At 49.4% G+C, this 18707-nt stretch overlaps 3 protein-coding genes across 8 annotated transcripts in view; 2 read left to right on the top strand and 1 right to left on the bottom strand.

Moving 5' to 3' along the window:
* Nucleotides 1–5536, top strand: part of LOC119091420 (mitogen-activated protein kinase p38b) — a 17302-nt gene extending 11766 nt beyond the window's left edge. The window contains exons 7-10 of one of the 2 annotated variants that reach the window (XM_037214204.1): nt 1709–1788; nt 2996–3074; nt 3946–4119; nt 4403–5536. In XM_037214204.1, coding sequence (XP_037070099.1) covers nt 1709–1788; nt 2996–3074; nt 3946–4119; nt 4403–4461 — 392 coding nt within the window. In that variant the 3' untranslated portion in view covers nt 4462–5536. Of the gene's footprint in view, nt 1–1018; nt 1099–1708; nt 1789–2995; nt 3075–3945; nt 4120–4402 lie in introns of both variants that reach the window. The other variant, XM_037214203.1, reaches the window with a different exon arrangement.
* Nucleotides 5537–6356: 820 nt separating this feature from the next.
* On the bottom strand, nt 6357–9062 carry mago (mago, exon junction complex subunit). Its single transcript, XM_037214456.1, has 4 exons — nt 8817–9062; nt 7298–7422; nt 6836–6963; nt 6357–6563 (listed from the first exon to the last, which is right to left on the bottom strand). Exons 1-4 carry the CDS (start codon nt 8905–8907, stop codon nt 6464–6466), a joined length of 444 nt encoding a protein of 147 aa, XP_037070351.1. The 5' UTR covers nt 8908–9062; the 3' UTR covers nt 6357–6463.
* A 320-nt stretch (nt 9063–9382) lies between these two features.
* On the top strand, nt 9383–17841 carry LOC119091644 (elongation of very long chain fatty acids protein 4). Of its 5 annotated transcripts, none has more exons than XM_037214451.1 (8): nt 9383–9475; nt 10400–10534; nt 11004–11191; nt 12180–12260; nt 12605–12776; nt 13411–13538; nt 13950–14102; nt 16504–17841. In XM_037214451.1, the coding sequence occupies exons 1-8, from the start codon at nt 9406–9408 to the stop codon at nt 16624–16626; spliced, it is 1050 nt and encodes a 349-aa protein (XP_037070346.1). In that variant the 5' UTR covers nt 9383–9405; the 3' UTR covers nt 16627–17841. The 5 variants fall into 5 exon arrangements, with proteins under 5 accessions (XP_037070346.1, XP_037070350.1, XP_037070348.1 ...); XM_037214453.1 differs by lacking the exon at nt 9383–9475 and adding an exon at nt 9520–9680; XM_037214452.1 differs by lacking the exon at nt 9383–9475 and adding an exon at nt 9729–9872.
* The last annotated feature ends 866 nt before the right edge of the window (nt 17842–18707 follow it).

Below are 18707 nucleotides of genomic sequence, written 5' to 3'. Positions count from 1 at the left end.
ACAGTGGAGCTGGCGGGGGCACGTGTAGAACGAAAAAGAATTAGCATCACTGATGCCACCGCCCGGAGCCATTGGCGGCGGGCGGATCCTCAGGGGCCGCTTCTGTAGCATGACCAAGGACCTGCCGCGTTCTGCACCAGGTCCATGGAGACGCCCCACCTAATCGCTCACGCTGAGGGAATCTTTTCATGCAATCCTATGTGGTGTCCTAGCCGCATTGTTTTTGTACCTTCTCAGGCTCGATTTTTAGAAGGGTTGACTGAAGGATAGTTGCGTTGTAGGCATCAAACTGTTTCAGTCAAGCAGTCAGTTAATGTACCGGTTGAAAGGCGGAAAATATGCGTGATTGAAAAGCCGTAGCTGAAGGTATGGCGTGATATGCGGTGGAGGTTGCAACCGAGCTTCGTTACGATTTTCACTTCGCTTGGCAGCATGATGTAATTAGGTGGCGGACCACGAACGTATAGCTAATGTGCATGTTTGCAAGCCCGAATGACCTAAATAGACTTCAGAGATGCGCATGGCAACGGAGCTCCGATGGTGGAAGTCGATAGACCCGCGGAACAAGTACAATTGATACCCGCGCTCTCAAGGAATCATTACACGGCAATGCTGCTGTGCGGTTGATGGTTAATTGTAGGAGGCTGTGCCCCCGCAGATCTGGTGAACTGATAGCACCAAGTACGTGCTTTCTTTTTGCGGAACTAATTTTCCAAATTGTCAACAACGCGAAGAACGATTTGCGCACCCTTTACATTAACGACACCGAGCTTAACTATCACCGAAATTAGGAAATCACTCATATGGAATGACCTGTCAAGCATCTAGTATGGGCAGCGAGAAACACTACAGGGTTGGCCCCGTCACCCGAGCCCGGCCGGGTAGATGGCCTCGGTATCTCAGCTGTCGGTGCGCTGAGAAGATTCTTTTGCCATGTTTTCTGTTTTAGCTTTTTCCTGGCCGTTTTGATCGCATGTTTTTGCGTTTTTGTTCGAAGGATATCCTTATCTTTGCACAGATATTGACCAGCTAAATATAATCATCAAGCTGCAGGGTTCCCCCAGCGACGATTTCCTGAAGAAAATATCCAGCGAGTCAGTAAGTAGCGTGCTGCAGAGTCGCGCGTGTGGGGTTGCCGCGCGCTGACGCCGAGCCGCGACCGATCCGCCGGTAAAGCATACTCGCTCGCAGGCGTTCTGGGGGTCCGGGCGAGGCCAGGTCTTGACAGGCACCTTCACCGGGCGTGGCTGGATGTGAGCGGTAGTGACTGTAGTTCTAGCGTGTGCATCTATCTTTCCCCGGAGAACGCGGCATTTCTGAGAGACATAACAACATCGACTGTCCTTAGTGTAACCCTAGCGCCCCCGCATCGAAGGTTGACGCCGGATTGTCGCTGGCCAGTGGCTTCCACCGGCCCCAGACTGTCGCCGGCCACAAGACTGTCGCTTGCGACATGTCGCGCCGACCGCGCGGCTGTCGCTGACCGCATGACTCGCTGATCACGTGACTGTCGCCGCCTTCACGGTCGTCGTCGGGTCGGGTCGGGTCGGGTCGGGCCGTCGTCGACTGTTGCTGGCCACACGCCTGGCGCCGGCCACATGATTGGCGCCGAGTTGATTACGGTCTGGCATGCTATGCGCCAGCCAGTAGCCCGTTACCTGATGTATCCCTTCTGACTTTGCTGTCAGCTGCCTTAACAGTCTACCAGATATTGACCAGCTTACGAGAATTCTTTTCTTTTGCGGCACTCCTGATGAGGCTACACTGCAAAAGATAACGAGCGAGGAGGTAGGCGTAACAGCGCAATGTAAATGGGGCAGGTGGCTGTGTGCTCTATTTAGCACAGCGCGGCTGGCGCCTGAGAGCAGTCAACTACGCCTGGTAGTATAGCACTCCCACTGGTTTCGGATGGCACTTAGCGTATATGCATGGGCACCGCGTCCCTGACCTGCCCTTAGGCTGCTGCCCATTAGCTGTTACACTTGTCGGCTCGCAGTGTTTTTGGTTCACGCGTCGGAGCCGTGCAGCCAAGCTTCGCTGGCCAGCGTGTCGCACCCCGAGCACGCTTCCTAGCTCGGGTGTTTACGTTTGCCGACGGTGCCAGAGGGGCCCGGCAAGGACACGATCAGGCTCGGTAGACGACCTGTAGGGCTCTGGCTAGTCGCTCTGACCTTGCCTGTGTCGATATTCGCCTAGTTTTCGTTCTGGTAGTGTTCTCTCCGCCGGTGGCTGGAGAGCAAGAGTGCTCTGCACTGAGCTTTGTTAGCTGCGCGCTATGTGTGTTACGAGCTGTTTTGCATGTTTATAGACTGGCTTTGGAGCGTGGACCAGCCGATGGCTCTGGTGTCTGGCGTTAATTGGCGATGAACCATTAACGAATAGCGAGTAGGAATCATGTGAGATTGTTAAATTTCAAAAAAAAGATTAATGTATCTTCAAGAGCGTTCATTGCTGGGATGAAGCCCCCTGTCCTTACGACCTGTCGGGTGCGGGTTATCGATGATGAAAGGAACGTCACTGGCTCAAAATGTCACCACGGCTGGGATGAGCGTCGCGGAGCACACAATGTGTACATGGCGTTGGTGATCAAATATTTCCTGACTTGTCAAATGAACCTTACTATCGTGGATGCAATGAATCACTGGCCCAAAACGTCAGAATAAGACGAGGTCACTTAGCCAACGGAGTTAGGGTTCGTTTTTGCCTGCCAATGCACGGTGCTGTTGGGTTTGGTTATGGCTCATTTTTGCACTTGTCTGTCGTTGATATTTATGTTTGCTCAGCGTCTGTGTTTTTGCTAGGTGGCTAAGGCAAGGTACGCGACTTCCTTCCACACATGCTGGTTTCGATGTGTCGCCTCATGTATATGTTTTAATCTTCACTAAAATCAACAACTTGGACGAGGGTAGGGATTAAGTCGGAGTTGAGACGTGGAGATGCCTGAAATCACACACGTGTCGTTGGGGTGTGACGATGACTCCGTATCATTGTGCAGGCTCGGGCCTACATCCGCTCACTGCCACCGATGAAGGCCAAAGATTTCAAACAGTTCTTCCGCGGAGCGAATCCCCTGGGTAAGTCGGCCTTCGACAGTCACCACGTTCCAGCAATTGTACTCGGGATGTTTTCGCCATCTTCAGAACGTGCCACATTAACGTGAACAATTGCTTTGAGCTTTTTGTTTTGTTTTGTCTTCTCAACAGCTGTCACAGATATCCCTCACCCAGACATTGCGCCTTATTACTCTCGTCGCCACTCGAACACCGCAAATTTCTTTCACCACGTTGTATGTACACATTGAGCGTTATTTCCCACCGAAGATTCACATCCGGCATCGTAAACCTCTTGTCTGTGTTGTTTTCACCTTCGTGCAAGAGCTTCCATCCCTTTGTGTGGGTACTCGGACACCACCCGCCTCGTGTTCCCATTTCAGACCTCGTGTACCCTTTCCTCCCATCGTCAGACATTCGCCCCCTTCCCGCACTCAGACACTGCCCCCCCCCCCCTCCCTGCAGTCGGACACGGCCCGTCTACTTTCCTCGATCTCCACGGACCGTCAGTCTTTCTCCCGTCATCAGATGCTATCCAACTCATTCTCTCTTATTCACTACCACCCCTCCGTGTCGTCCTATCGCTGGGCTCTGTCTATCTCCCCGCCAGCCGTCGTCAAGCACTGCAATTAGTCTTCCCTATTATCCCGTCGATGAACATTCCTCACCTCACTCCGTCCAGCCGTCAGATACTGCAAGTCTCTCTACCCCTTTGTTCCACTGTCGTGCACCTTCCGTCCTCCATGGTCCATCCACTGCCAGACCGTGTCCATCAGCCGTACCGTGTCGTCAGACGTTGCCCCCTCCCCCTCCCTTCTGCCGTGGCCTGCACCACGCCGCCGTCCCGCCCGTCGCGTCGTGCCGGCCGCTGACGCCATGGCCGGCCACGCCGCAGCGATCGACCTGCTGGAGAAGATGCTGCAGCTGGACGCCGACCTGCGGCCGACGGCCGAGCAGGCGCTGGCGCACCCCTACCTGTCACAGTACTCGGACCCGACAGACGAGCCCACCTCGCCGTCGTTCGACGAGGGCTTCGAGATGGTCCAGCTGCCGATCGAGCACTGGCGGCGTGAGTGTCGCCGCCGACCGACGCCCGGTCGCGTCTCGCGGTCCGCACCGTCGGCTTGCCGACACCGGGACCAGCGCCGCGGAACGAGCTCTGCCTGTCCGGTGTTGTCCATGATCTGAGTCGTTGCGTGGCTCCGGCCTGTGGTGACGATACTGGGCAAGAGTGTTCGATGTATCGGTCACGGGATGGGTGTGTGCGGACGGCGCCGAGTGTTGCCGTGCCCTGGTGGCCGGTGGCGTTTCCGTGCTACGCCCGGCCTTGACTGAACCGGGCGCTGTTGCAGGTCTGGTCTTCGACGAGATCGAGGACTGGGAGCGGAAGAACCCGCACCCGGCAGAGTGAGCCGAGCGCCCGCCTGCCAGCCGAGCGGCGCCGCCGCGCCCGGCGCTCAACGTTCGACTCGAGGCCAGCGCAGAGCGCGGCGCGCTGGCGTCAGTCGGGCTCGGCCGCCCGGTCCGTCCCCATACCTGTGGCCATTAGCTGTTTCATTGCGCACCCTTCAGGGGCGTCTTTTGTAAGCGCTTCCGTCGGAAGCTCGGACTGCTCATCCCCGAGCCCCGCCGAGTCTCCAGACGAGTCATGGTCATTTACCATGGAATGGCCGCGGTGCATGTTAGCGGTCGAATGCCGGGACCCAGAGCGGTAGGTGACAACGCATGCCATCTGGGTGGGGGAGAGCGTGTGGTCCGGCGCGGTGCTACTGGCGGGGCGCGCACGACGCCCGGCTGTGGTGCTGGTGATATAGCGGGGGTACGTGTGGCGAACGTTACGGCTTGCTGATGGAGGTGCGACTAGTGCCAGGTGTCCCGTACCACAGCTCTGTCTCCGCATGGTCCGCATCGAGGATTGTTCTGGACGCACCCGGCGCTGCGGCAGTATGGCCGCATGCGTTTGTTGCCAGTTTGTTGGCGAGTTCCGCGACTCGCTGCCGACACTGCCCTCTGGCACCTGCCCCGGCGTCCGCACGATGTCGGGAGGGGCCGAACGCGTCCGGTCGGACGGGTTCGCCACCACATCACGGGAGCGGGGCAGCTGGGGAGGGGCGGCCGCAACTCGCCGGGCACCGCAGTTCGCCGTCTGCTGACACTCTCCTCTGCCGGATTACCCACAACCAAACGCCTGTAATTTCCTTCAGACTTCACTTTTGCCGCCATTACCGGTTAAATAGAACTCTTGTTGCCTGCAGCTTCCTTTTCGGGAATGTAGCTGCAAACGCTTTTTTACGTACGTATCCTGATGTTTGTCGGAATTGTTGAATTATTTGTAAATATATATACTAATTATTTTACGCGGGGCCGTGATCTTGATAACATTGTTCCGATTCGCCGCGTTGTTTTCAACACTCATCCGAAACGTAGATAGAGTAGAAAATGTAGCAGTGTTATCACTGGCGATGAAATAAACGAGCACATTTGTATGGTTGCGTTTTCTGGACCAGTCCTAAACGGCCAGACATCGTCCATGGATGAGCCAGAAGTCCGTGCAATCAGGGGCTGGGGGTCCGCGGCCGAATCCTGCCTGCCAGTGGGCCGTATCGCTGTCTGTCTGACGCCCTCCGTGGACGGAGGCTCGCGGCCAGTCGGCAACAGTTGCAGGCCTGCAGGGCGCCTGATGTCATTACGGAAGGCCTTAAGCCTTTGGCGCTCCGAAATCTACGGTGCTAACAGCATACGTACTATGAGGCCATATATTATCTGGTGGTATCATCAGCAGCGTTGAGGGCACATCAGCAGCACGGAGGGCGCGCGACTGAGGGCGCCTTGAGGAACAGGGCATGCCTTCCGTGTCCAGCCGAGATAAGCCAGATCCTGGGGTGTTGCAAGCAGAGCACGTATTCCAGGCGCCATTATGGTCCCAAGCATTCATGAATCGATACCAAAAGACATCCACTTTTCCAACCCCTGCCCTCATCACGTGAGTTGGCGAAGCGCGCGATCGCGTTTGTCATTGGCCGTTTCATTTTCCCCACGATGATTTCAAAACGGGACGGACAACTGTCAGCCCTCTGAAATCCATCTCGGGATCTCCTCCGCTCAGCGGATGATTTGACATCCCACGGGGATAGCTAGCTTCGGTTGATTTCTGCACTTGGGTCTGACGCATCGCTCCACTCTGCTTGAGAAGTAGTTGTAAAACTATGCTGTATAAAGGTGGTTACAGCCATGTAAAGGTGGCACTTTTCGCCGTGATCCAGATTTCGAGTGAGCTATAACCTATAGAGGCGGCAAACACGGACATTTTATCAAACAAGGTGTGTATTATGATAGCGAGTTCGGCGTTTTGAAGGTTAGGCTACACAAGCACACAAGACAGGCCGGTTGTAATGGGTTGTTGATTGGCGACGTTAGATAGGCTTAATCTTGAAGTGGAGCCCAATGAGAGAGAACACCAGACACTTGAGGTCCTGCACCAGGTAGTAGAAGCAGCGCAAGCCGTCGGTGTCTCTGAAATCCAAGCACCAAGCCTGTTTATCGAAAGTCACCACCTAAGCCCTCAGCATATATAGTGACACAATATACACGCATGAAGGGATAGCGCACAGAGGCACAATGTGCTGCGTCGGACAGAAAACCGTCATGACTAAAGACAGGACCCTAACAGACGTAAAGGCGACTGCAACTGGTGCAAAGCAATTACATACATAACACGGAAGTACACTTGTAATGTTCATTAAAGTAAGAGACTGAACTGTTGCGCCTTTGCATCTATCACTCACTTTGAGTTGTTGACATCAACTAGAGAGCCGATTTTGGACGTGGTGAAGGAGATGTGTTCATCTCCGATGACGATCTCCAACTCCTGGCGGCCGACACGGTCTGGCTGGGGCCACAGGGCATCATCCTCCTGTCGGCCGGCGGACCTCCCTTCAGAACAGGTCGGTATGCAAAACTACCAGATGGGCACTTCATATCTTCTCCAATGACTGCTGCTGAGCGAAATTTCTCTGCAATGCTGTTGCAGGCCTCTGAGCACAGCATGACCTGCCTTCAGGCTACATTAACCTGACATGGGCTATATCCTGTGCATCCATGTGAAACATATATCTGTGTGATGGATGCACCTGTGCACCCCTTTTCCATGTGATCATCACACAGTTATTACCCAAGCAATAGCAATTCCATCCTTAGCTGTGAACCGCCCATAAAAGAGAGACCCAACAGCACAGCACCACACTTGCCTGCATGATCTCTGAGTCAGCAATGATGCGCTTCAGCTCCTCCATGACACAGCGGTGAACATACGCCTCTTTACGGATCATAGTGTCGTTCTTGTAGTTGGAGTTGTTGGCATAGCGAAGCTTGCCTAGAACAAGGAAAAATGCTGGTAATCCGTGCCACAAGGGCAGTTATATGTTCATGATTTGCACACAAAAACTTAGCAGCAATGACTTAGTAGCTTACCAAACTGCTTGCTAACCAAAGTCACAAAGTTTACTGCCATTTGGGACTGATTCTGTGGGTACCTGATAAACAAACCATTCAGAGCCACAAATATAGCTTTCACAAATGGCTTGTTACATATCTCAGAACAGTACTAGCATAACTTACACCTCCATGCACCTGCCTGCAACTTACTTATATGTAAAGCTTATCATTCATGGCTGGCAGAAATTTCCATCCCTCTAACTTGAACTCTAGCTACCAATAACACTACATAGCAGCCACATGGTCTGCAGCATATTACAGCCCAACCAGCTGGCAAAGGTTGGAAAAAAGCTGGCAAAGAAGAAAGGTCAGCTGGGCAGGTGTCTCCTTAGAAAGTATGGAAAGAACTTGGTTTGCAAAGGGTAAGCAAATTATAACTATAAAATTTATAAGTAAGCAACAAAGAGGTGTCCATATTTCAAACCATGAAAAAGCAACACATAACTGATGACCATCCAATACATCAGGTTAGAATCCATCAGATGATCAAACATTTTTCTGCACCATAGAACATGTCAACTTTTGATTTTCTGTTGACCCTTTATAGAACAAATTAGCCTGGTGAACCATGGTCTCAACATATGGAGCTCCCAGGGGGTTAAATTCTTGAGCGCACTCCCACGGCATTTCCTGAGCTTCTCATCCGTAATATGTATTATTCAAAATGATGGACACACTGATGATCCAGTTCAGCCTGTATTTTATATTTCTAATGAGACAAAACTGCAACATGAACAATGCCTTCATCCCATTGAATCCTTCCCTACTTGGGATGCCAGTGTGCCTTGCTGTGCAATTCAAAGAAACCAAACTGCCTGCCCTTAATTGTTGTTAGTAATTGATTCACCTCAAAATATTATAATGCAACATATGCTTAATATATATCTCATATAATGAATAATAAATGTTATTAACAGATGCAAAAATTAAAATGTGAGTCATCTATAAACCACTTGCCATTATCAAGCAGCCAATGCAGAGCAAAGGAATTACTGATGGCCTCAGCTGGCAGGTGGAGTAAATAAGTGCAGGACTGTGGCAGGGAATCAGTTGGGAGGAGCACACACACATACACACACCCACTGCTGATGACCAACCATTTTTGTCCACCAGGGTCTTGGTGGTGAATGCATAATCAAGGCATTGAGAATGGGAGTGCCCCATCCCTAAAATAAACATGCAGCCTTCTATGGTCAAAAGTACCATCACCAGGACGAAGGAATAACACAGTGATGTTTGGACTTCTTCAAATTAGGATAGATAACTACTCACCATCAGGCCGAAATTCGAATTCCAAAAACTCGTGACCAAATTTGCCTTTATGTCCGACATAGTAACGAAGATAAAAATCCTTGTTACTCATAGTACTAAATGGTGTCTCTGAAAGACCAAGATATTTCAGGCAGTCTGCACGCAGCTCATGCGCCGAACCCTAATGCCCACAACCCCCTCGGCATAAACCACCAGCCAAGCCCCAATGCGCGACCAGCGTCGCTATGCCTCTGGTTCCACTTATAATTGTTCCACATGTAATGCATCCGAGAGAAGTTTAAGAAAGCGAGAAACGAAAGAAATAAGTAATCTTTTGAAATATTTAAAAAGCAAAAATATTAAGTTTTATTTAATTTCATATACATTTAAACCCTACGAAAATGCCTTTAAACGGATTAAAATGCAAATGTGTATGGTGCAACCTTAGCATCCACAAGGTGCATATCCAGAACATGCACCCTTGTGTCGGTACGTTGGGAGGCATTATTGATTGTATACATATATGACGCACTAGTTTCTTTAGTTTCCCGGCACCCGGCGCGTGTCCTTCGCAGGAGGACCGGCTACCCCCCCGGATCACATTCTTGCCATGGATGCGTTGCGCCGTTGCATCGCATGGGTATTCCTGGGGTTGTTTCCAGCAGTTGCGCGGGCTTCAGGTACCACTTTCTTTAGAGAAAATATATTTTGTTACGGTTGGAGTTACAGTAAAAAACGTGATGGCTACATTGTTGAGATTCTGGTAGTACGTGCGAGATAGCGTAGGTGTTCCTCGCTGTGAAAACCAAGGGTACCATCCACTCACAGAAATAAACCGCTGTATAAAAGTGCGTCATTACTTGAAGCTTTGTGGGCTGATATGAGGTAGAACATGATCAAGTGTGACTGTGACTTATCTGTGTCTGGTTAATTTGATGATGAGCAGCACTGCAGTTTGACAGGAATGGAAGATCTCCTTGGAATAAAATCCATCTGAAGAAACTGTGATTTTTTATTTAGTCTCACAGTCTGGGAGAGTATAAATTTTCCTGGTGGCCCTCTCTGACACTGCTATTAGTAAGTTAGACTACCCAAATGTCCAGGGTTTCAAAAAAGTTGTGAGTAGTCATGGAATGAAATACAGTTAGGGAAGTAAAAGTATAGAAATTAGTTGAGATGTTAAAGCTCAGACTAAAGCTCAACCAGGTTATTAAATTTAACTTGCCAAAAATATTGTGCAAGACATGCTTCACAAGAGATAATGATGTCATATGTGCCATTATAATGCAGGTCTTTTGGCATTACCTGCTGGCCTTGTTCCCACATCTGTGCATACCAAACAAATTGTGCTGCATTCTGCAACCTCTGCCTGTGCATGATTTTGGGTATACCAATTTCAGAAAACTGATGCAGACAAGAAGACAGACAGACAAACAGGTGTCTTCAAAAGCTGGTATCCTTCCAGAGGAACTGTATATCCTGCTAGGAAAGTTAGTTGCAAGAATCTGCAATAAGTCTTTACCAAATCATCTGTTGTTCCTGCATCATTGGACTGGATGGTATACACACTGAATTCCATCATAATTGCATCATCTTTTTTGCAGGTATGATGAACTCCAATGACCAGGTTGCAAGTGCCACTGAACCATCTCTTCAACTGGCTTCTTTCCTTCCATATAATGCTGAGAAGCAGCTGGCAAGACTGTATTCCTGGTATGCATGGACAATAGAGCAAAGAGGTCAGTTCAATCACTACAGATACTGTGGTGCATCAAGTTACTTACTGAATGCAATTTTAAGGGTGGTATAGGTTGGATCTTAAATTTTTATGCACAGGTCCACAGTAAACTCTGATCTGAATAAACATCCCCTTACTCCCCACTCCACCCCCACCCCCACCTAACCTGTTCTTCAACCTTGACTTCATGGGTGCTATATCACCAGGGTAGTCAACACACCCTGAAACCCAGATCATCATCAACCTTTCACTTCATGTTGTCTGTCCATTGTGCCCATATTAAGGTTGAGTTGTTAACCATTCATTTAGTTTTGGTAATTTGTGCCTCTGTCTGGTCAGTATTCTTGTAACCATTTTCATAATTTTGAATCAGAATACCTGCTATCATGCTTTCTTTGATGATGTGTGTGTGAACAAGCAGCGGATGGTGTAATTAGTGACTCACCTGGTGTTGGCGTGCTTGTGTCCAGATGTGCGCGTGGATGGTTGGCCACTGCTGGACTCGCCTCTGCCCACGCTGCTGCTGACTGCTGCTTACCTGCTGCTGGTGCGGCTGGGTCCACTGCTGATGCAGCACCAGTCAGCGCTCCAGCTACGTGCACCACTTGTCCTCTATAACCTGGCGGTGTCACTGCTCAACCTGTACATCGGCTTGGAGGTTGGTGCTCGTCACAGATGGTGCCGGTGGCTTCAGTGTTGACTGTCAGCAGTTGTTACACCAAGCTTGGTGTCCCTCCAGTGATAACCATAGATGTCTGCAGTTAGCACATATATGTCAGCAGTCAGCTCAGTTTGGTAGAGTGTTGTGCCATGATCTCAGATCAGAGATGTGCTCCTTGGTACAAATAACCTTTCAATGCACATCATATAACCTTACCTATCTATCCACACCATGGTGGCAGAACACTGTCCTCTCCTGCAGCACATGAATTATTGTCAAATGTTTTATTGTATTTCCAGGCAGAAAGAATTTGTCAGAATTATATTGTTTGATGGTATAATATTATAAATAAAGCAGTTTGATGGTAGCACTAGCCCAGCAGGAGATGGACACCACCCAGTGGTCCTTTCATAATGACATTGTTTTGGTTGACAGTGTTATGGCAGAAGACAGGATGTGCAAACAGTAGTATTTACATTGTTTGTATTTATAACGCTTGAAATCATTTTTTGAAACAAAAATGCTCAGCTTGTTTTATCAGAAGGCGATTTAGAGAACTTTCTCACTGGTCTTATCCTTTCTAGTGAGTTTTCAAAATGTTTCCTTTTGTTTAAGCGAGCATGCTAAGACCGTAAGTTGAAAGGGGTTTGCTTCAAAATTTTCTGAAGAATTATGACAGCAGTGGGAAACTTTTGAATTCATTTAGCTATTTAGCTTCAGCGTGAGGTCGCGAAACAAAAATGTTCTTAACTGCAAGTTTCGCTGTTGTTTATTTTATTTTTGTGAAGTCAATCAGCGAGCATTATTAACGTAAATTCCCACGGTTTTGTTTAGTTCATGCAGCACATGAACCTACAGTCACTTTGTGTTTTCATCCAGCGAATGCTACGTGACATCTAGTGTCCGACATTGGAGCGTTAAATAACGCTTCGAGGCTTTGGCGTTTTGCTGCATTGCCAGCGATTAATATTGCGCCGGACCACAGCTGGCGACGGTGGCCTGGAAACAGGGATACAGCTGGCTCTGCGAACCTGTTGACTACTCTACCTCGCCAGAGGCCATGAGGGTGAGTCATGCTGGAGAATAAGGGGGTGGGGGGGAGATGTAAACGCTTCTTCATTTCGGAACGCATTAACCTCTGCACCCAGACATTTCTGCTACTTCATGTAGTAAGAAACTGGTTATCATCCACACTGACGGTATCTGTGCGCATTTTTTTAAAGGCTCTGTTGAAGTTGGCATGCATTTTTGCAGTTTTGGTGTTTCAGTTCATCTACTATCGACATTCTTCCTTTCGGCCACCAATTAAATCATTCCAGTGATGATCTGGGTTATAACCATTAAAGGGCACCAATATATTATGTCATCCGTCGTTGCCCCTGCGGGACTAATGATCGTGCTGTGTTTCAGATCACGAGCGCCCTTTGGTTTTACTACATATCGAAGCTTTTGGAATTCATGGACACGGTTTTCTTTGTGCTGCGCAAGAAGAACAGCCAGATTACGTTCCTGCACGTGTATCACCACTCGACCATGTTCCTGCTCTGGTGGATCGGCATGCGATGGGTGGCAGGCGGTTCCGGTGCGTGAATACCGTGCGGGGAGCTGATTTTTCACATATTTCATTTGACAGTCCGGTCAGTCCAGACAGTCCATTTGACAGTCATGTGACATTTCACAGTCCCATTCAGATGACCGCTCTCCCATCTCCGGTTGGTGGGGAGAGCTTGTCCGACTTGGTGGGGAGGGAGCTGGGAGGTGTTATGGGTAGTTTCTTTCCATGCACAATCAGATTAGCTCAATACTCCCAAGGGCTGATGTTTGGGAGTGGGACCCTAACGTCAACATTTTCGGACGCCATCTTCGGACTGCCTGGCCCCGTTTGTGACCTCTCGGCCACCTGAGTTTTCCGGCCCCGTTTACAAGGCCGTACATTCACGCGAGTCCATCAGTTTAAGTTCCCGAATCGGAGAACTTCTCCAATGCTGTCCGAGTTTTCTCGTGGGATCGTTCGGTGATTGGTTCGCTTGACTTCCCACGTGATCCACATGAAAAGGCTAATTATACACCTGACAGGTTTGCCTCATGGTGGCCCATTGCAGCTTTAACCCCCATTGTCGCTTTGCTAAATGACTCATCACCAGAAATCCGGGGTAGTCGGATCCTGCCGCCGTCGGTCCGACAGTGCCCACTTGTGACAGTGTGTCCGCTGGCAGCGTTCGTCGGTGCCATGCTGAACAGCTTCGTGCACGTGCTGATGTACCTGTACTACGGCCTGTCGGCGATCGGGCCTCGGCTCCAGCCCTACCTCTGGTGGAAGAAGTACCTGACGATGCTGCAGCTGGTTCGTTACCTTTCCTACCTGGAGCGCGGTCACCAGTGCCGGGTTCCTGGCAGGTACACCAGTCACTCCCCGCCTGTGGATGGCTGTCATACTGTTTCTGTTCGCTTGGCATCTTTTTGGACCATGTGACCCGAAGTCGCCGTATTACTGATCTAATCGAAATTGCCGCAAGTCCGCAAGTCCTTTCTGTCGGAAGTTTCGGTGTACTTCGCGCGGGCATTTCAGATTGTGTGCAGACGCGTACCTACTGGGGCACGAATATCGCCCGGCATCAGCGTGATAATTGCGCGTTTTGTTGGACTTGGTTTTGTGATGGACGGGAGTCGCCTATGCCTCAGTGGTGGTTCAGATTATGCTTGGTGGGTGGATGTGCCCCGGACTGCCTATGACGGCGGCATTGTGGCTGTGCAGGCGCAGTTCTTCACGGCGTTGGTGCTGGGGCTGAACGCGCTGCGACTCGACTGTCCGTTCCCGCTGTGGATGCAGTACACGCTGGTGATCTACATGATCTCGTTCATCGTACTCTTCCTCAACTTCTACATCCATGCTTACTGCTCAGGACAGGCAAGTACTGGCAAAACGATTGTACGATCATGTGCACAGGGACCAAACTTCCTTCAAGTTTATCAAATTTTGTCAATCATTTTTTATTATTTTTCGTCATTTCATCAAACATCTTTCAATTGGCCTAATTTTGAACTACGCTTGACCAAATCTTATCACTTTTTCACACAATTTCACCCGCATTTCTGGATACTCGGAAAACACGCCTTTAGATTTCCTTCGGTAACGTAGTGGGGTAAAACGCCGTAATAAAAGATTCCAAATCGACTTAGTAGCGCCTTCCTTCTGCACAGTTATGTAATACAAACCGACATTCGAGGTGGTGTAGCCGGTAGCAGTCCGTGTCAGGGATGTCTGGCAAGTCAGGATGTAGTGCTGATGTTTTTGTGTGGTTGATATCAATCTTTTGATTCGCAAGTCTTGCAAACCAGGATCCAGCATTGGATTTGCTGTGTATTTGAAGCCAGCCTTTTGATTCGCAAGACAGTTTTCAAACCCCATGAATCATGAACTGCTGAAATATGGCCACGCTTGCTCTTTGCATTCATTTATAATGTTGCCGTCAAAACACTGGTGAGTCACCTTCCATTGAGTTACGCCAGGGCTTGCAATCATTGCGGCGCGACGAGAAGACTCCTCTCATGAAAATAATGTGATGATACAGGGAAGGGTATCACAACCTTTAAGGGAATTGTTCCACATTTTATGGGGCTTTGAACTGAAATAGTCATCTTGAAGTTAAAACTTAACCCCCTTCAGTTTGTTAGCTACCAAGCCGCAAACGTGTGCAGATAATTTCGTGGAGACCATTTCAAGGTCATCTAGGCATCCTTGACGCCATATTAATGCCATTCAGACCCTGTCATTTCATTAGCCATGCGACAATCAACGTCAAGAACGAAATGATATATATGTATATATATATACACATATATATATATATATATATATATATATATATATATATATATATATATATATATATATATATATATATATTGATACATATATATATATATATATATATATATATATATATATATATATATATAGCTATATAATAGCTACTTACTTCAAACCTTCTAAAGACAACTCAATACCGGTATCTGATTCGAGGAATAAATCCTACTAAACCAAGTTTTCTGATTTCAGCACCCGCGCCATATTCGTTGTGGTCAACGCGTCTGAATATTTATATGTGATGCGTTTTTGTAAAAGGAATATTCAGATGTGAATAAAGAAATATCATATGTAATGTTTACATTACATTCATTGATGGCAATGGTTACCCATGAATCTTCGTACTGCAGTACTTGTATAGAGTGAAATGTGACTATAAGGTAATGTGTGGAGGGCAGGTGCCAATAATTTCGCTGTTGCTATTCTGTGGTCTTCCTAGGTTTTGGTTAACTTGCTGAGGTATGACGCTGAATGGGCTAGATAAAAATGGTGGGCATATACCCCCACCACCCTTATATATACCTATTAGACTATTTCGAAACTGAGATATGGGCCACGATTTTTGACTCGGAGAAATGCAAGACTTGCCAGAAATCGACCCATTTTACAGGAACATCTGCTTCTTTAACTTGAATGGCACGCGCCGTATTTAAGCCTCCATCCTGCTAAAGCTTCCCCTAAGGCTACAGGGTGTGCGTTCCAACTTCTCAATGAGCGTCCCAGGGTGCTGCGAGCCTGTCCGGTCCGAGGTATCTCAACCCCCCCCCCCCTATGTTGTTGCATGTTGTACTCTTTTACACAGACTGTTTCTAAGCACTTTCTGCTAGAACTCTTCGGGATAAATCCTTGATGAGTGTGTTATTCCATCTTTCTGTCAGGGGCAGGCTGGATACGCATTTCAGCAATAATTTTGTAGCTCGGGTGCAAACCAACACCATTTCCCAGTTTGAAATGCTTCCTTGAATGTGCTAGGTAAAACAATCGGTTTATCGAAATATCTTTGTTCAAACCAGCTCGCAAAGAACAGCGTTTTCACGCCACCGTAGCGTTGGTGCCATAGGACTTAGTCCCATGATGATGTCGCAGCATCTTTACCCAGAACGCATTAGTGCGGAGGCTTGGATACACCATTGCCTATAAGTGAGATTTTTACTTCGTATCTGATGCTTGCTTCAGTGCCATCAAACGTGGAACATTCCCTCTAGACATTTGAAATAAATAAGTGTTGTGGCGACAGGTTCACCCGTCACCGCGTAATTATCCTCACTTTTATGATGTTGCCGAAGCCCAGCGACAGATGATCTGCTGTTGTGTGTCGGTGTTTTGAAGCTAGACCGGTGGTAAGTTTTCGAAGCTACGGCTGTTATAGCTTTCATCACTGGTCTCGAATGTTTGGTGAACCAATACACTTAAGCTTTGCTTTCGTCTGTCGCATTTACAGACACGGAAGAGCGGCTCGAAGATCAGCCCGCACAAGAACGGCGTGGTGGGCTGGGGCCACCAGAACGGTGTCCACGCGCCGTCGGGAGGCGGCGACGGGAATGGACGGCTGAAGCAGCACTGAAGCTGAGACAGCTGCGCCCAACGCCGGCCGCCGGGTGACGCTCGAGATGCGCACGAACACCTCGGCGGTCATGAAACGACTCATCGACCTCCCGCATGAGGCAGTTGCCACCGACGTCGGACGCCAAGCGTGGCATGTGAACCGGTGGCGGCCAGCCGGCAGCGCTGGGTCCGTGTGGATGAGATGGTAGCAAGCTTCGCGAAGTTGTCCGGCCGTGTGACGCTTTCGTGAATTGTGATTGTGTTACTCAGTCTTTGTTTTGCAACTCTCTCGCGGGCTGAAGCGACTCGTGTCTCGAAATGAGCCCAGTGACCGCGTGTGCTTCGGCTCGTGCTTAACAATCCGTTCCTACAGAAAGTTCCCATCTCATACTTTATCGAGCTAGTGGGGGTTTACCTCTGCCGTGACGAGGCTGACCTGTCACAGCGGTGCCTGTGATCGCGGTCGGGGATGGACGACCATCGTGCGAGGACGAATCCACCGCATCTCGCTGGTGCAATGATGCTGTTTTATCATGGTAGACCCATCGTGTCTGTGAGAACTTCCTTTCGTCAGGCGAGGCGCTGATTCTTGGTCACCAGCGCTAGGGCTGTGCGACGCGGTACAGGCGGGGTGCTGGATCTTAGTGACCAGCGCTGGGGCTGTGCGACGCGGTACAGACTGGGCGCTGAATCTCAGTCACCAGCGCTGAGATTGTGCGGCGCAGTACGCTTGGCAGCTCATTTTTCGCGACTTAGTCGTCGGATGTGTAGCGCATTCTTGTCCGTGATACGAGGTACTGCCGTTTTTTAGTCGATTGCCGTACTAGTCAGCTCTGTCTCGACCTAGTTAGGGAGAATAACGACATCAGGAATACAGCTCTCGTTCCCGCAGACGCATTTTTTCATTCGCATGTTCCGTATAGGTGTTTGTGAGCAGTACTCATGCTGCTCTTAGCAGACCCATCCCAAGGAACGCGACTGTTTCCTGCTATATTATCGGCATTTCTGCAGCATGTCTTCTGATGTGGTTATGTCAAGTCTTGTTTAAGATGGCGCTGCTGTCCCAAATTGGTAGGGAGGCGGGTGTGTGGCGCTCTGGGACGAGGTTGCACGTTCCGCGCACAACTCATTGTCTAAGACTGGCCGCCGTATCTGTGCAAATGACCCATCCGCCAAGCCCATAAGCACTGAGTGGTACGCTATGCGAGATCGGCCAAATAAAGTGGAAATCGAAGTCCGACGTTTGTGTTGTGCTGGTAGCTGACAGCCTTCTAACGGTGCTGTGGAGTTGACGCAGTCACAATCTTCGGGTTTGGTCATGTAAGTATTTTTCTCAGGCCGACGTATTCTATCACTATCTCCATCACTGCGCGCACGTCGGCAGTCGTAAGCTTTTCGCTGTAAAGAGCTGATTTGGACCGAAAAGATTATGTCAGCCAATGCGAGATTTACATTGCCGGGGAAAGCGCCCCCGCGACGGTACCATGCGCGTGAGGCTCCACCTTCGGCGCACATTGCAAATTGTCAAAACTGGACGTCATACCTTCGCGAATCGTCGCTTAAACTAGTGCGCGAGGTAGGGTCGGTTGAACGCAAAGAGAGCCATGACTCGACGGGTGTGTTCTACTGGCAGCTGATTGCTCTATACCGGTGTTGAAGAATCCGTACAGTCGCGAACTTCCGGTTTAATTAAAACTTTTTCCTTCAGCGCCGCCGTAATGTGACAATCTTGCCATGCACGCTAGCTGAAGATAGCTCCTCACTGTAAAGTGGTCATTTGAAGGAAAGATGCCGGCTGATGTGAGATTTGTCTTATCGGCCGACTGCTCCCACGGTCACATCGTTTGCGCAAGGCTGCGTTTTCTGCGCGCAAGTATAGGTACTCAAACTTGAACGCCGTTCCCGTGCTCCGTCGAGCCCTCAGGGACTCAGTGATATGCTGTCAGGGGATTGACGAAAAAAGTCGGAGCCAAAGTTTGCCAAAGTCCGACCAGTGTGTTTTTCCGGTCGCTTCTAGGCGACTTCTACGGTAGTCGAATGCACATACATGCACTAATTAGGTTTTATTATAAATGTTTGCCCAGGCCACGGTGTTAAAGA

Source organism: Pollicipes pollicipes, unplaced genomic scaffold (assembly GCF_011947565.3).
Source record: "Pollicipes pollicipes isolate AB1234 unplaced genomic scaffold, Ppol_2.1 Scaffold_3447;HRSCAF=4054_pilon_pilon_pilon, whole genome shotgun sequence".
In the NCBI taxonomy this organism is placed as follows: domain Eukaryota; kingdom Metazoa; phylum Arthropoda; class Thecostraca; order Pollicipedomorpha; family Pollicipedidae; genus Pollicipes; species Pollicipes pollicipes.
Note: the sequence above shows the minus strand (reverse complement) of the source record. Positions and strands in the feature narration are given on the sequence as shown.

What these genes read in the sequence shown, in the direction of transcription:
- mago (XM_037214456.1), bottom strand. Translation starts at nt 8,907, where the DNA reads ATGAGTAACAAGGATTTTTATCTTCGTTACTATGTCGGACATAAAGGC. An exon ending in CTGACTCAGAGATCATGCAG is followed by an intron (nt 6,964 to 7,297) that starts GCAAGTGTGGTG and finishes GCCGGCCGACAG; the next exon opens with GAGGATGATGCCCTGTGGCC. An exon ending in GTTGATGTCAACAACTCAAA is followed by an intron (nt 6,564 to 6,835) that starts GTGAGTGATAGA and finishes CTTGGATTTCAG; the next exon opens with AGACACCGACGGCTTGCGCT.
- LOC119091644 (XM_037214451.1), top strand. Translation starts at nt 9,406, where the DNA reads ATGGATGCGTTGCGCCGTTGCATCGCATGGGTATTCCTGGGGTTGTTT. An exon ending in CCTCGCCAGAGGCCATGAGG is followed by an intron (nt 12,261 to 12,604) that starts GTGAGTCATGCT and finishes GCTGTGTTTCAG; the next exon opens with ATCACGAGCGCCCTTTGGTT. An exon ending in ACCTGACGATGCTGCAGCTG is followed by an intron (nt 13,539 to 13,949) that starts GTTCGTTACCTT and finishes GTGGCTGTGCAG; the next exon opens with GCGCAGTTCTTCACGGCGTT.